Source organism: Lissotriton helveticus, chromosome 2_1, assembly GCF_964261635.1.
Source record: "Lissotriton helveticus chromosome 2_1, aLisHel1.1, whole genome shotgun sequence".
NCBI lineage: Eukaryota > Metazoa > Chordata > Amphibia > Caudata > Salamandridae > Lissotriton > Lissotriton helveticus.
Genome location: NC_136059.1, coordinates 914792627 through 914809352, shown reverse-complemented (window position 1 = coordinate 914809352; position 16726 = coordinate 914792627). Strand labels below are relative to the sequence as shown.

Here is a 16726-nt window from a genome sequence, read left to right as displayed (position 1 = left end):
TTTGTTTTCTTGTCTTTCTTTGATTAGAATTGTTTTCCCCAGGCTGAGAACTCTAGCACCAATCTTGGAGGGACTGCAATGCGTGGATTAGAAAACAAAATGTTCTGGGATGTGGTCTTTTTACCATACTACTTACGTTTTGTAAGGATATAAGCAATGAACATTGAAATGGGTCCATTCCGCACCCTGTAGTCATGTCCTTAACTTTTCAGGCAAAAGTACTCACTGATTTCTGAATAGTGAGTGTAAAAGCATTAAGGTAACCATGTTGTTCCTGCTTACAATTCATATGCTTTACTGAATTTTGCATTTCCTACAAGTGTTTGCTTTTTCCAAGACGTTGTGACTTTTTTTTTTTGTTGGCAACATATTTCCCTTGTCTAGTGGATAATTTAAATTGAGCCGCATCCAGGCGTTTATAGCGGGACACAAATGGTTGTAGTTGTCGGCAGTGTGAGTGTCTCTCAGTGGAGCAGTATGGTGTTCATTGGGGGAGAGGATGTGGCACTATGGTCAGAGCTGCCGAATTTGGAACTGGGGAACCAGGTTCAGCCTTCATGACCAGTCCACCAGACCACTCTTCTGAGGGAGCATATTCCTGTGCTAGACCTTAGAATGCCAGCTAGACCTTAGAAGCCCTGGTGTCTTAGCACCAGCAGGTGGACCCTAGCGGTGGCAAGTGGGTTAACCTTGAAGGCCTGTCCACCACAATCCATGCTGAAGTTCATGTCCAGTCTTGCGGGCAGTCCGGTGTGATCTGACTTTGGGTGGGGGCATCATGTTTGCAAGTATATTATGTTTCTAAAAGCACTTGCTGCCTCATTTCTGGCCTCCAGCAATTTTCGGCAACAATAAAAATGTCCTGATAACTCTGGTGATTAATGTTCTTCCTAGAGAGAGATGGGAATTTTGTCTAGTGGAAGTTTTGACTCATGCCAAGGTAGTGCAGAGGGTTAACGTGCCTGCTGCAAAGAACAAGTACCATGCAGATCACAAAGTGCGTTTAATTTAAATAGGTCAGTGAGTTACTGCTTTTGTCAGAGAGATCCTTTAGTTACTTGCAGTTTATAAGTTAAAATCGTAACAGAGAACAGTGAGCTATGAACTTTGGGCAACGAGCTGCATGCCAACTGCAAGGTATAGATTAGAGTGTTATGTTTCCCCCTAGTCTTTCATTATCCTAATGTTGCAAAAAGTGTTCTTTTGGATAGAAATTAATTCTGATTATTAAAGAAACCCCCCAACCTTGGTATTCGTTTTAAATTCTGAGTTTGTGTTTCTCCAGACCAATCACCATTAAACTATTCGGCCTACTAATATGGTTGTCATGTGACGGGGTCCAGTAATCGAGGTTGACTTCAGGTTCCAAGTGGGTGCCTGGCTTTGCTGGCGGTGTGCCTACTAGCCACCACCCCTTCCCGAGACCCATTGTGCGATTAGCGATCGCGCCTTATCTGCTGGGTGCCGTCATTTTTCAGGTACCCTTCACACAGCAGGTTTTCTTTATTTTCCCTGTTCTTTTCACACTATGACCACCAGGTCAGGGTGAGCCTTAGCGCCCTCACACCACCGGGGTCTACACACTGGTCCTGATGAATGCCTAGCGAATTAGCATCTAGACAGGCAATGACATGTTGACCACATTTAGCGTGGCGTAGCTGAAACATCAATACAGCTTTTCTAACCGCCCACTTTCCAAGTTAACCGTGCTGGGTTGGTCTGTGAATAAAATTTTGGGGGGACTCAACCTAGTCACTTTTAACTCACTTCACTTTGTCACACACACACAAAATAACCAGCTCCGCAGTAACTCTGGCATCGAAGCACAACGGGGGGGTTCTAGACCTTCCTGGTGGGGCCCGATGATGAAGCATGTCACCATTTAGGTTGGTGAGTGAGGGCTTTCTAAAGAACCCACTGCGATTCTTTTCCCACTTCTCCTCTCTCTTAAAAAGGATACTCGTTCGTTGTTTTTTACTGTCATGTGACTCCTACACCTTGTAGTCCTTAGTCTTATGTAACATTTTCTATACAGTGCTTTACACAGGTATAATTGATTGTCTCTGTGTAATGTGTGTGCTCGGACACCTTACACTAAAGTATGAGTGACGCTTAAAAATCAAATTAAATGCCTCTGAGAGAGAGTGTGGTTATGGAGACTTGAGGGGTGCTGTTAAAGGATGTTAGTGAGGCAATCCATGGAGGTGGTGGTCACTGGGAGGCAATAACAAACATTATTGCACAGTGCGCCCCCTGCGCTAAAGACGGCCCTGCCCTTGAGGCCAGTCAGCCTCGCCCATTGGTACCTCCATTGGCTTTGTTTCAGCAGTTTCACCAGGGATCGGCAATGCAGGATTGCAGGATTTGCAAGCACACCAAACTAAGTTTGCAAACTTCACAGTCTCTCTGCTTCATTCACAAGCACTTTTTGTGCTGCCTGCTTTGGGGTCACTGGAATTATGCAGCAAAGGAGGACAAAATTATGCTGCAGTGTTGACTAAATTATGCGACAAAAAATAAAAAGACTGCAGTGCAATGCATTATATTTTATTTTTGTGACCCATGTACACAGTCTCTGGAAAGATTTTACCTTATTAGTACCAGTGCAACATACAAATGCATCAGTGAGAAAGGTGATCAGTCAACCTTTGCAAAGAGCCATCCACTTTGCAGCAACACAACTTTTGATCGGCTTGAGCTACAAACAATTTATTAAATAAAATTGTTAGATTATGCAGCAGATCTTGTACTATAAGGTAAATAAGGCAGAGCCATAATTATATAGAAAACATTTTTAAACTAGGTTTTGCCATTCTTGTTTAAATTGCACTTATGGAAAAAGGGTGAAGTGCCGATGACAGAAACTCCATGGCTCGGAGACAAATGGCTTGTCCTTTCACTTTTGAGCGTATTTGGGATAGGGTGACCAACCGTCCGTAAATTTCACAGACGGTCCGTAATTTGGACCTCACGTCCGTTGTCCGTGATAGTCCTTTTCACGGACGCCTTTTGTCCGTAATTCTGGCCATTGCAGGGAGCAGCACTGCTCCCTGCGAGAAGCCTCAGCCCACTGATGGGGCGCCTCGAACTCCTCCTCGAGGACAAGAGCAGCCACACCTCGCCCATTGTCATTCTGTCTGCGGCTGATTGCCCCCTACAGAATGACAATGGGCCAGTTTAAGCTGTTACACCCTGCTCTCTGTTTAGCTGTCCTTTTGCCCCCATTGGTCTTCCCTGGTCTTCTTCCTGTGAGTGTCATGATTAAGCTCATTATGCACATGCTGTGAAGATTGCCCTGGAGCAATCTGTTTAATGCCCAGTGTTTCACACAAGTTGACTCAGGCTTGCCAGGGCGGCAGGGGCAGCGCTGATCAAATAATTTGAAAAACCCTGCTCCCGCACAATTGGTGCCTGCTGCAGATTCACCAGGTCACCCACGTCCAGATTTGCCTCCAACACGCTTCCTCAATCCCAAATCGGCAGTCCCTTCCTTTGAAGATTAAGCGTTCATGTTTTTAGCTTTAATAACTTTATAATCAACTCAAACCACCTTAAGCCTGATGTGATCTGTGGCCTGATGGTTATTTTTCAAGAGATGCTAATTCATACTTCCCTGCCCCTCCAAATTGTTCCACATTTTTGGTCTATAAACAGTTGACCCGTGCTCACCTGTTTCAATACACAGATGCTTTAGAATGATTCTATCAATGGCTCGTAGTTAATAAACGCTGATGAAGGATGCTCCCTAACTTTCTTGAAGTGTATTGGCTTAAAGGCAATTGGAAGATTTGGGAAGAAGTTGGTGCTTCTGCGGGACGCCGTCGTTGGTAAACATCTTTGTTGGACTTGGCTGTCTCTTGCACGTTAAATGATGCGTTAGTTTTTGGTCTGGCCCAACTCATGCTTTCTCAAAAGTTTATCATAAACATGAATTTATACATAACGAGTGAACCCACAGTGGCTCTCTTCACAGCAAGTGACAAATCATATGTGCACAACAGCCCAAAAAGGGGTGCCCTTCAGGGCCTGGGCTTTGCATCTGCGTTGCTAGGCAACACCTTTATTTTACTTTTTAATATGTTTTCTATTTTTTCCCACGTTGCTTATGCTTGCAGAAGAAATAAACATTAGAACATTGGAATGTGGAGCATACATAAGTGAAAGGGAGGGTGGAGAGCTGGAAGAAAGGATGGATGGATGAGTGAAAAGTTAAATGGGTAGATGGCTGAGTAACTGGGTGGATGGATGAGTAGGTGGAAGGATGGATGGGTGGGTGAAAGGGTAAATGGTTGGATGGGTGAGTGAATGGATTGATGGGTGGACAGGTGGATGCATGAGCGAGTGAAAGGGAGAATAGATGGAAAAAGGATGAGCGAAAGGATGGATGAGGAAAGGATGGACGAGTGAAAGGATGGATGAGTGATAGGGTCAATGGATTGATTTATGAGTAGGTGGATAGGTGATGGGAGGATGGAAGGATGACTGGCTAAGTGAAAGGGGAATGGAGAGAGAAAGGGAGGATGGATGGATGAGTTAAAGCATGGATGAATGATTGGCAGAATGGATGGGGGAATGGGTGCCTGGATGAGTGAAAGGAAGAATGTACAGATGTACGAGTCAAAGAATGAATACACGAGTGAAAGGTAGGGTGGAGATCTTGGAGAAAGGATGGATGGATGAGTGAAAAGTTGAATGGGTGGACGGATGAGTGACTGGGTGATGGATAAGTAAGTGAAAGTATGGGTGAAAGGGTAAATGGGTGGATGGATGAGTGAGTGGATGGATGGAAGAGTGGATGGATGGATGGAAGAGTGGATGGATAAGTGAAAGGATGGCTTGAATGAAAGGGTAAATGGCTGGATGGGTGAGTGGGTGGATGGGTGGAAAAGTGGATGGATGAGTGAAAGGATGGATTGGGTGAAAAGGTGGATGGATAATGGATGGATGAGTGAAAGGGTGGATGGAGGGATAGATGATAGATAGGTTTGCAAATGGTTGAAAAGGTTTGCAAATGGTTGAAATGGTTTGGATATGGATGGGCACACAGATGGAAGGACAGAATGAATGGTGAAAGACTGAATTATGGATGAAAGAATTAATAGATGACAGAATGTACATTTGAAATGGTGGATATCAGGAGTTTGATGGAAAGATGGATGGCTAGATCCTTGGACAAGAGAGCTCTTCTGGGGAGGCTTGTGATGACGTATTTGCATTCTTGGTGCCAGAGGAGCTTTAGTTCAAAGTGGGAGGTATTTTAATTTTCTTGCTACTCCCTTGCCTATATGTTACTATTCAGTATTGGCTTTTTGCTTGTGTGTGGGATCTATACATCATGCATATTACATTTTGAGTGACACCCAACTGCTACTTGAATGTTACACTAATAATTGTAAATGTGTGCATGTTTTGTTTTAGGTGTAAGGTTTTAGGGAAAGCCTCATAGTGCCATGAGCTGTGCTTGAGATGTATATTGTGTTTGTAGCAAAAGGCAAAGCGTAAAAAATAAACGATGTAATAGTGTATCGACAGTGCCTTCTTTAATAAAGCTGCAGGGAAAAGCACCTTTGTGACTTACGTCAGCTAGTGCAACTCTCTGGAAGCCCCCATAAGCAAAGTAAAATTCCATATTTTAATTTCCACTTGCTGAAACACCCCTAATGCGTTCCATATAGCGGGTTCATCGCAGCAATCCTCCCTTTAGTTGGCCTATGCGTGCCGCATTACATCTCACAGTGGCACTCAGATATGAGATGCTAGTAACAAAGACTATCCGAGCAGATCTTCCTGACCACTTCTCTCACCAAACATGCCTGCTCAGTACCATGAGTTGTAAACAAAATATCGGACTAGACAACCCAGTGCAGTAACCAAATAAATAGATTACTATCATATGAAGTAAAACAAAAAAACAGCACAGTTGCTCAAAGCTGCGTGCATACCGAAAAACCATAAAATGCACAATTGTCTCAACCTAATATCAACTTATTTTGACTTTTACTTAAATGGTTGTCTATTTACTCACTTTTATACTATTGTGCAACTTCCTCTGATGTGCCAGTAAAACTTACCTTTTGTCCCAAAGTTTTGTCCTGAATTTTGACCTTGTGTCCTGAATTTTGACCCTTTGTCCTGAATTTTTACACTTACTGTCCTGAATTTGCACCCATGCCAGTTGGTCACCCTAATTTGGGACTTTCTGTGATTGGAAACATATCCCACTTTGTGAATTACTTTAATGTCAATAACTCATATTAAACCTTAAATAATCATGAATATCCATTGTTTGAATTAAATAACATAACCAGCTGTAACTGGGCAGTGAAAAGCCTAACAAATACTGAAAATTGGGATGTTTTAGGCATTCTGGCCACACCTCTGACTCAGCCCACAGACCAAATCCAAATTATTGGCTATTCACGCCCTCTGAGCCTCCGCGCACAGTTCCCCAACTTTTTTCCCCCCACTTCAACCACTGGTTACAAGAGATACCGAAAGTGATACTAGATTATCAATACGTATATAAAGGACTTAACTGGGGGGTAAGACGTTTTTAGGACGTACTCTGAGCGCTCGATATTGTACCCCGGAAAGGGAGGAGTGTGGCGGGGATAGATTCACGGAGGGGCAACCGTATGAAACAATCCACAATGCTACCTACAACTGAAGCTCCGGGCTTCAGCTCTGGAGGATCCATCCCACAGCATCGCAGTCCAAAGGGACCCTTTGAACGTAAGCAAAACACGGACAAACAGCAGTAATAGCCCTCATATATCGCCACTCGCACAATACACCCCCTCAACATCTGTGCCAAACCATCGCCATCAGTATTCACACCTGCCCCATCCCCTGCACTCACCGCGCCAGCCTCCTTCATGATGATCCTCTTAACCAGCATGATGCGGGCTCCGGGGCTGCGGCGCTTCTTGTCGGGGCTCATGCTGCCTCCATGTTGCGGGTGGGCCGGGCTGCTGCTGCTGGTGTCGATGGTGGGGGGCAAAGACCCGAATCTGACATAGGGTGCCGGTGATTCTGCTGCCCCAGGCTCAGGTCCAATGCAGACAGGCACACCGTTCCCCTGTCCCTCTACCTCTCCCCGGCGCGGAGCGGCGGCTCCCGGGGAAGAGGCCGGCAGCACTCGGGGCCTGGCGGCGGAATCCAGAGTGTTAGCGGCCCGGCCGCGAGCCACCTTCCGCCTAGCGACCAACCTCCTCCTCCTCCACCTGCAGCCTCGAGCCACCTGCAGCCTCGAGCCACCTACAGCCGCCAAGCATAAACCCCAGCTCCTCTTCGATTCTGACACCGGCCGCTCTGACACACCGCCGGAAGTACGTCACCCTCGCCCCGCTGACTGACAGCTATCACCCTAGCAACGCTTGCAAAAGAGCAGAAGAGGAAATGGCGAAACTAGCAGGAAAAACAGAAGATGGACAAAAATAGAAGCTGCGCGTTAGCGAGGGAAATAGGAGAATGTAAGAATGGGTGTCACGCGATGGTTGAAGTTAAAATGTTTATTAAGAAATAAACATAGAAAAGCCCACCAGTGAGGAGAACAGGGCACCCGCAGCACCGGTCAGCTCAGCATCAAATTGAAGTCTAACACATTCTAACCACTCACCTAGCAACACAGTATTCAACATTCTACTAAAACACGTAAGCAGATGACATATCAGAATTCCACTCAAGATGTTTCTCTTTTGTTTTTTAATAAGAAGGAAGAAAAGAGAAAGAGAAGAGAGAAAGAAAGAAAGGACAAAGAAAATAAATAACAAAAAACCCATTACTCTAAAATAAAATCTTCTAATTTTTTGGGTAATTTACCCACCCTTTCCAAACAAGCTTCAGATTCTGAACTTTATGTTGTATCTTGGCAAGGGTATTTCATTACCTTAATGTATCTCAATGCGTCAGTACAGGCGGGCAACTAAAGCCAAATTTCGGGGGGGGGGCTGAAAAATATTTCGGGGGGGGGGGCTAATTCTTCCACAATAGACAGAGTGGCTGTAAGAAGGGGTCAACACACAACAAAAGCCTAATTTCCAAGTAAATGGTCTTTTAAAGACCTGTTAAGTACTCGGGCGCGGCTGCAATGAGATGCTCGCCAGCCCGCGAAGCTGTCTCCGCCAGGCTGACACACGACGGGGGAGGCTGAAGCCCCGTGAGCCCAATGGGTGTTGCGCGCCTGCCTTAGTAACTGTATCATAGTTACCCTGTAGCTGGTTGTCACGTTCACTGGATTCTGGTGTGTGGAATCCAGGGGACAGAGAGAAAGCCAGCAGTTGGTGAGGGAAGAGAGATCTCTGTGGCCAGGGGTTGTATGCTACAAATAAACTTCTTCTTGCCACCATAAAATCTCCTGTGAACTTTAAAAGTGACGACGAGGATGGGATCCCGTTGATGGTGTTGTCCTGACAAGCAAGAAGAAACTTTGGCAAATCTAATCATTGTTTAATGGAAATCAACAACCCCTGAGGAGTATTGCAACATTTTCTGTTTGGTGAATATTCTACATGCCCGCTGTGTTTTAGAACATCTGTGCGATTTACTGGGATCAAGATTTGGCATTTCTACAAGGAAGTAGGCTTAAACCCTCCGAATGACAGTTGAACAGGGCAGTGGAAAATACGTGCCTAACAGCTCGTGCTTACCTCGTGCACCTCGCGTATACATTTGAATGCTGCTGGTGGTGCGTGTTAATAGCTGAAGTTACCGTGACAACCCGTTGTCCAGCAACAGCAACTCTTCAATCAATCAATCAATCAATCCATCAGCAATTTGTATAGCGCGCTACTCACTCAGTAGGGTCTCAAGGCGCTGGGGGGAGGGGTCCGTTACTGCTCGAAAAGCCAGGTCTTGAGTTGTTTCCTGAAAGAGTGGTGGTCCTTGGTCAGCCGTAGGTGGATGGGGAGGGAGTTCCATGTCTTGGCCGCCAGGTAGGAGAAGAATCTTCCTCCAGCGGTGGCTCTGCGAATGCGTGGTATGGCGGCGAGGGCGAGGCTGGCCGATCGTAGCTGGCGGTGGGTGTGTAGTAAGTGAGGCGGCTGTTGAGGTATTTCGGGCCTGTGTCGTGGAGAGCCTTGTGTGTGCGGGGGAGGAGTCTGAACATGATCCTCTTGTTGACGGGGAGCCAGTGCAGGTCTCTCAGGTGGGCCGAGATGTGGCTGTGGTGAGGGATGTCCAGGATGAGCCGTGCGGAGGCGTTCTGTATGCGCTGGAGTCTTTCTGTAGTGGCAGTGGTTCCAGCGTAGAAGGTGTTCCCGTATTCTAGTCGGCTGGTGACGAGTGCCTGGGTGACTGTCTTCCTGGTTTCGGTAAGGATCCATCGGAAGATCTTACGGAGCATGCGCAGGGTGTTAAAGCACAATGACAATACGGCGTTGACTTGTCTGGTCATCGAGAGGGAGGAGTCCAGGATGAAGCCCAGGTTTTGTGCGTGGTCTGTTGGCTTGGGGGTGGTGCCCAGGGCAGGGGGCCACCAGGAATCATCACAGGCGGAGGGTGATGATCCCAGGATGAGGACTTCCGTCTTGTCTGAGTTCAGTTTCAAGCGGCTGTTCTTCATCCACTCGGCGACGTCTTTCATCCCTTCGTGTAGGCTGGCTCTGGCGGTGGCGGGGTCGTTGGTGAGGGAGACGATCAGCTGGGTGTCGTCGGCGTAGGAGATGATGTTGAGGTTGTGTTGACGTGCGATGGCTGCGAGGGGGCTCATGTAGACGTTGAAGAGGGTGGGGCTGAGTGAGGATCCTTGTGGTACGCCGCAGATGACTTCGGTGGCCTCGGATCTGAACGGGGGAACGGTGTGGAAACTCCTGCTTGAAAAGAACACAGTGAGGTTCACGCTGTGATTATCGCCTGTGCCTGACTTGGACGTGCCTGACTCTGCGGTGTGTGAAGTAAATATCGTATTGTGCGTCTCAAGCGTCTGGACGCATTGTTGTCAGTTGCTAGGCAACTACTGGTTGCAGGAAAAACAGTGTTCGGCAAGAATTAAGACCGCGTTTTCCATGGGAATTGTGCTTGGATAATGCGCTTGTGTCTGCACTGCCCATATTATGTTGCCAATCATTGAAATTTCATTGTTATGAATCCAAGTTGTTTAAATCAGTGTGTTGCTAGATTCCTTAAAGGCTTGCACTGCGTTGAACGTCTTCTGAGAATGAGACAACAAATCAACAGAGCAATAGTGTCAACTGTGACTACTTTATTTATTTTGCCAAGCATTCACAAATCAACAGAGCAAAAGTGTCAACGGTGACTACTTTATATATTTTACCAAGCATTCATCTTATTGATGTTATTTTGTTGCATTACTATTTACAGTGCTTTTATGTCAGTTCTTTTAAATTTGTAATTAGAGTTATAGCTTTAAAGTATATTGTAAGGTACTGACATGGATACCACATCAGTATAACTTCCACCTAAATTTTTACAAGGACCAGGGATTCCAGCCATGGTATGAGAAGATTGGCCTGAATCCTTCTAAACTTATCTTGAGGCTATAGGTGGGTAAACTTTTATAGCACCAGGGGCGGCTGGTCCATAGGGGCGTTGGGGCAGCGCCCTCCAAAAGAATCGGGCAACAGAAGAACAGAAATGTAAGCAGACAAATTGTCAGCTTACAATTCGTCTGTTTAGATTACCGGGCCCGCCTGTGCACGTCACTTGTGAAAGTGCGCAGTTCACGCAGCGCACACAGGCAGAGATGAGCAGGAGTTCCGAAGATGGTCTGCGCATGTGAGAGAGGAGCGTTGCCCCTCAGTCACATTCACAAACCATAAAGGTATGCTGCGCATGCCCAGTGTAGTGCAGCAGTTTGAAGATAGGCTCCTGCTCGGGCGGTGATGCGGTTTACGCAAAGTCGCCCCATGCAGGACAGAGTAAACAAGGTTCAGCCGCCCAGCACTCCGTCGCATCCAGTCTCCTAATTGGCAAAAGAAAAGAGTGGGGAGAAGTTACTTCCACCACGCTGCAGAGGAGACGTGATGCAATGCAGGACCGGAGCCGGAGGGGATGCCTGGTAAGTTCTTTTATTCATTAAATTATCCCCAGCTCCTCCCCCCCAACTTCCCCCTATCCCCCTCCCCCGCACGTACCCCCCCACCCCCACCAGTCATGCCGGTCGTGTTCTGGGTTGAATGTGTGCATACAAATACAATTGATATGCACCTTTGTCTTTGTGTGAGCACTCTGAAGCCACAGCCAACGCTTGTTTGTTATCTCTCATTACGTCTGGGCATTCACGAGACTACACGACCCTCACACAGGTGCCCGCACCACACCGCACACTCCCCTTGTCTCTGCCCACTCATCAGACTAAAATACAAATGTTTATTGGGCTGTAATAGAGGGGTTAAAACAGGGGGATGAAAAAGGGTTATTTTACCGCACAGGGACTCTGTCACGAAAGCGATCGTATTTGACTTTTTTTGTGTGTCTAACCTCCTGTGTCACTTCATTAAAACAGCAAGTTAACTTCGAAAAACGATCCAGGTACAGTTTGAATAAACTGTCATCTGGCTGATTATTAGAAAAAGGAGCAGTGTCTATCAAAATATAGCATTCAGATAATTTTGATTTATGTATGTGAGTATTCAGTTTTACAGATGTTTCCTTACATCTTTAATGTAAAATATACAGTTATATTGGGTAGATGGCAGTAGTAGTGCAACTTTGGAAACAACAGGTGTGATTCCTCTTCAGGGGCTCCAGAGCATAGCCTGGACCCACCTATGAGACCACAGAGCCACTGTAAATTATTCTATTACACTTGTAATATTTATTTAGCAGTGTTCTTGCCTCTGAGACCTGGCCCTGCTGCTTGGTCTGACTCCTGGTTAAGAATCATGGTTTGCCTGTTCCAGTCTCCAGCAAAAGATTTAATTTCTCATCTGCTGCGCCATTGAGCCTATGAGCAGCCAGAAAAAAGAAGGTTAAAGAAAAATAATTCAGTCTTCTTTCTAGGTGTGTGTGCGAGTAAAAGTGTGTTTGATTGAGAGAGAATGAGATTAAGCATAGTGTTTGAGAGTGTCAATGAGAATGAGAGTGAGAATCAATGAGGGAGCGCGAGTAAGGAAAAGGGAGGTAGTGAGTAAAGTAGTGGGAGTTACAATGAGTGTGTGATTGAAAGGGAGTGGGAGTGAGTCAGAGGTGCCTCTATCAATGGTGCAGCTGGTACCATGGCATAGAGGCCCTGGTACAGCTGCTCTCGCTGCGCATTAAACAACTGTACCTTAGGAGTTCAGATCAGAGCCCCTGTATACCAATGGTTGTGATTGAGGGTCAGTGATTATAAAAGTGTGTGTGCATGTGTGTTTGTGTGCAAGAAGCAGTGTTGGTGTATGGGTGCTTTAGTGTGTTAAGGCACCCAAGGCAAATTTTGACAGTTATAAGGGGAACCAGTAAGGTAAGGTAAGTATACTTGTAAAGCGCACTGTTACCCCATCTCGGGGTGTCCTGGCGCTGTATACCGCTGGGGAACCCGTCCTGGCTTTCCCTGTGAGATGGTCCCTCCAGGGCACCTCCAAGGTGAAGCCAGGCATCCCCGGCGTTGATGGGGCCGGTATTCCCGGGCACGTATTACGCCTCACCACTTTCAGGGATCACCAGCCGCCACTGTATAGCATCTTGAAAACGTGCATTATTAAAACATAACTTAGGTGTTGAAGGTAAAAAAGTTTTAAAAACATTACCCAAAGCGTTACTTGCCACATCTACTAATCTGGTGGGTGAAGGTGAGGGGGATGAAACAACAATTGATGAGTATGTTGAAGCTTTAAAAACCTTGGAGGACAATTATGGCAAAAAAACTAGCATTGTTGTAGGGAGACACACATTTTTCACAAGAGCGCAGTTAATGGGTGAAAGTAGACCCATAGACCAGTATGCTGCAGTTTTAAGAAAGTTAGCCGCCACGTGCAAATTTAGAGACTTGCATGAAGAGATTATTAGAGATCAGTTTATCAATCAAACTCATAATATGAACATTCAAGAAAGATTACTTGAGCTTAAAGATCCATCTTTACAAAAGACTATTGATACTGCTAGAAGGTTAGAAAACACCTCTTGTTTTGTCAAGGAGCTCAGTAATGAGCAAGGAAAAGATAAAGTAGATACCAGTAATGTTAATGTAGTGAACAAAGGTAAAAAGGTTGTAGATGATGTAAAAAACCCTAATCGTACTAGACCATTTGTGGAGAGAGTACATCCAGGTAAAAACAGACGTATGTGCTACAGGTATGCAAGTCCCAGGCGCACTGCTGAATTCGAGAGCTGTCCTACTTCTAAGGTTACGTGTTTCAAATGTAAAAAACAGGGTCATTTTCCAGAATGTGCAAGTCTGGTAGTAACGAGGGTTGGAGGCGTTCAGTAAACTTAGTAGGAGTGTATGAAAATGAAGAATATTGAGAAGGTGAACAAGACGATGACATTGAAACTACGGTAATTTGTGATGACAATGTTAATGAAATATCTGAAGGATATCAACCTCCTAAGTGTGATGTGTCACTCAACCAGGTCACTGTATCGTTATGGGCAGATTCATGTTCTCCTTACACTATAATTAATAAGAGAATGTGTGAAACCACAGGGAAATGTGTGTTATTACCACCTGATGTAGAACCTGAGGGATATTGTGGCACAAAATTACTGTTTATAGGATATTTTACATGTCATCTATTGTACAAGCCGTTAACAGTGGTCTACTGCATTTATGCATGTATTATATTACACATTCATACAATACATGAAATTTAAATTAGTTCATTAATTCGTGCTCCGTGATCGTCAGGTAAAGAAAGGGATTCTAAGAGGGGTAGGTTGTGTGTGGAAAAGAATAGGGGACAAAGAAAAAGTAATGTCCTTTGAACACTTCATTCATATTCACCGAAACTTTTCAAATCATGTGGTAAAATACAATTTGATGCCACAATATACACTATACACATTATTTAAACATGGTTCATTTCCCAGATAAGTGTGTATGTGTAGGTCATAATGTCGACGTTTCGACCCCCAAAATCCAGGGTAAGTAGATCCTCAGTTCGGGGTCTTCCTCAGGACAGTTAAAAACAATGACAGTGAGCACCTAGGAGAACAAACAAGTGTGTGTCACTGGGTGTAGTCAAATTCAATAATTGAGTAATTAAAAAGGGGCCCATGATGGGAATGTACCTACATGCACAGGCGATCGAGTGGTGGCCCGTCTGAGTTGGGACTCGTGCCTGGGACGTTATTCGCTGAAGAAAATTAATTACAATTAGGAAGGATAAAGATAAAGGTGGCTAGCATTTTCAACAACCTTGAGATTGTAGATAAACCGCGACTTACTCAGTTCACCCCCGCAGTGGAAGGCGATACTGGTATCGGTCTGACTGTGGGCGAGGCAAGCGTCCTTCTATCAGCAAGCGGTCCAGTCGGACGTGTAGATTAGTTACACCGAGACGAACAATGACAGGGGGTGGGCGGGTTAACCTTAAGCGCCCACCCCCTGTCATTGTTCGTCTCGACCACATTTAGGGATCGCTGTAAGGAATACAATTTCTTTACCCCTTTTTTTATAGACGGTGTAACTAATCTACACGTCCGACTGGACCGCTTGCTGATAGAAGGACGCTTGCCTCGCCCACAGTCAGACCGATACCAGTATCGCCTTCCACTGCGGGGGTGAACTGAGTAAGTCGCGGTTTATCTACAATCTCAAGGTTGTTGAAAATGCTAGCCACCTTTATCTTTATCCTTCCTAATTGTAATTAATTTTCTTCAGCGAATAACGTCCCAGGCACGAGTCCCAACTCAGACGGGCCACCACTCGATCGCCTGTGCATGTAGGTACATTCCCATCATGGGCCCCTTTTTAATTACTCAATTATTGAATTTGACTACACCCAGTGACACACACTTGTTTGTTCTCCTAGGTGCTCACTGTCATTGTTTTTAACTGTCCTGAGGAAGACCCCGAACTGAGGATCTACTTACCCTGGATTTTGGGGGTCGAAACGTCGACATTATGACCTACACATACACACTTATCTGGGAAATGAACCATGTTTAAATAATGTGTATAGTGTATATTGTGGCATCAAATTGTATTTTACCACATGATTTGAAAAGTTTCGGTGAATATGAATGAAGTGTTCAAAGGACATTACTTTTTCTTTGTCCCCTATTCTTTTCCACACACAACCTACCCCTCTTAGAATCCCTTTCTTTACCTGACGATCACGGAGCACGAATTAATGAACTAATTTAAATTTCATGTATTGTATGAATGTGTAATATAATACATGCATAAATGCAGTAGACCACTGTTAACGGCTTGATTAAAGGCAATATAAATGAAATCTAGTCAATTGATGTACCTTTCTGCATTTATAATGAGATGTTCAACAGTTTTGTAATCGACCACCCTTTTGCATATAACATTGTACTGACCCAGGTCGATGAGGTAAGGGTTAACCCCATTATTACCTAACAATCTATTGTACAAGGGCAGACACACCCAAGGCAAAGTTTATGTTGTGGAACAGGGCAGAGCTTTATTGGGTTCGAGAGAACAAAGGAGCTTAGGCATCATATTAGATCCAAATCATCCTGATCAAGTTTTGTTGACTCAAGATAATGCAAAATCAAACTGGCAGGCAAAGTTTCCCAAGTTATTTAGTGACAAACTAGGATGTTTAGTCAAGTTTGAACATCGTATAGTGTTAAAAGCTGGTAGTGTTCCAGTTGTTCACAAATTCAGAAGTGTGCCATTTGTGCTGCATACTCAACTTAAAGAGGAACTAGACAGATTATGTGAAGCCAAGGTCATTAAACCTATAGAAGCTTTGCAATCGCTCAGTCCGATAGTTTTGACATGCAAACCTAATGGCAAGTTGCGCATGTGTGTGGACTTGAGAACTTAAACCATAACATTTGAGTTGAACGCCATCCCCGAGATGGTGGCTAGCATTATGAAAACCATGTATTTTTCTTCTATCGATTTGTCCAACGCATACCATCAAGTTAAATTGCATTCCAGTTCCAAACACTGAACTTCATTTATGACACCTGAAGGTGCATTTCAGTTTTTACGTGGGCCATTTGGCTTGGCATCCGCATCTGCGGTATTTCCAAGGCTTATGAGCAGCATTCTGAGGGGCGTTGCAAATGTGAGAGTATTTCAAGATGACATTTTAGTGTGGGGCGATAACTTGTGCAACCATGATGACATTTTTAATGAGGTGTTGAAGAGATTGCAAGAGGTTGGTTTGACCGTATGTGCTGAAAAATGCAAATTTGATGTCAAGCAAATAGATTATCTGGGTCACACGCTATCTAAGGATGGAGTCAAGCCTAAAAAGAACCTATTGGAAGCAATTTAAAGAGCTCCTACACCTTCCAACAAGGAACAATTGCGTTCTTTTCTAGGGCTGGCTGAATATTATTCTAAATTTGTTCAGCATTTTGCGAACAAAGTGTATGATTTAAGACTTTTGATGAAAAAGGGTACACCGTTTGCATGGTCAGATGAGTGTCAACATGCGTTTGAGAGAATTAAGGCTGACATTGTGAAGGCTGTGGCTCTCAAGCCGTATGATCCTTGTGATGCATCTATAGTAGTGGCGGATGCCAGCGCATATGGTTTAGGCGCTGTGCTCCTGCAGAAAAAGGAAGGGGTTGAACGCGTTGTAGCATTTGCCTCACATACTCTTAAGGGGGCTGAAGCAACCTATTCGGTAATTGAAAA

The 16726-nt window shown here is 44.9% G+C and overlaps 1 protein-coding gene across 1 annotated transcript in view; it reads right to left on the bottom strand.

Moving 5' to 3' along the window:
* LOC144818333 (hippocampus abundant transcript-like protein 1) overlaps window positions 1-7608 on the bottom strand; it is a 365697-nt gene extending 358089 nt beyond the window's left edge. Inside the window, exon 1 of the mRNA XM_078675662.1 lies at window positions 6860-7608. Coding sequence (XP_078531788.1) covers window positions 6860-6940 — 81 coding nt within the window. The 5' untranslated portion in view covers window positions 6941-7608. The remainder of the gene's footprint in view (window positions 1-6859) is intronic.
* Window positions 7609-16726: the final 9118 nt, after the last annotated feature.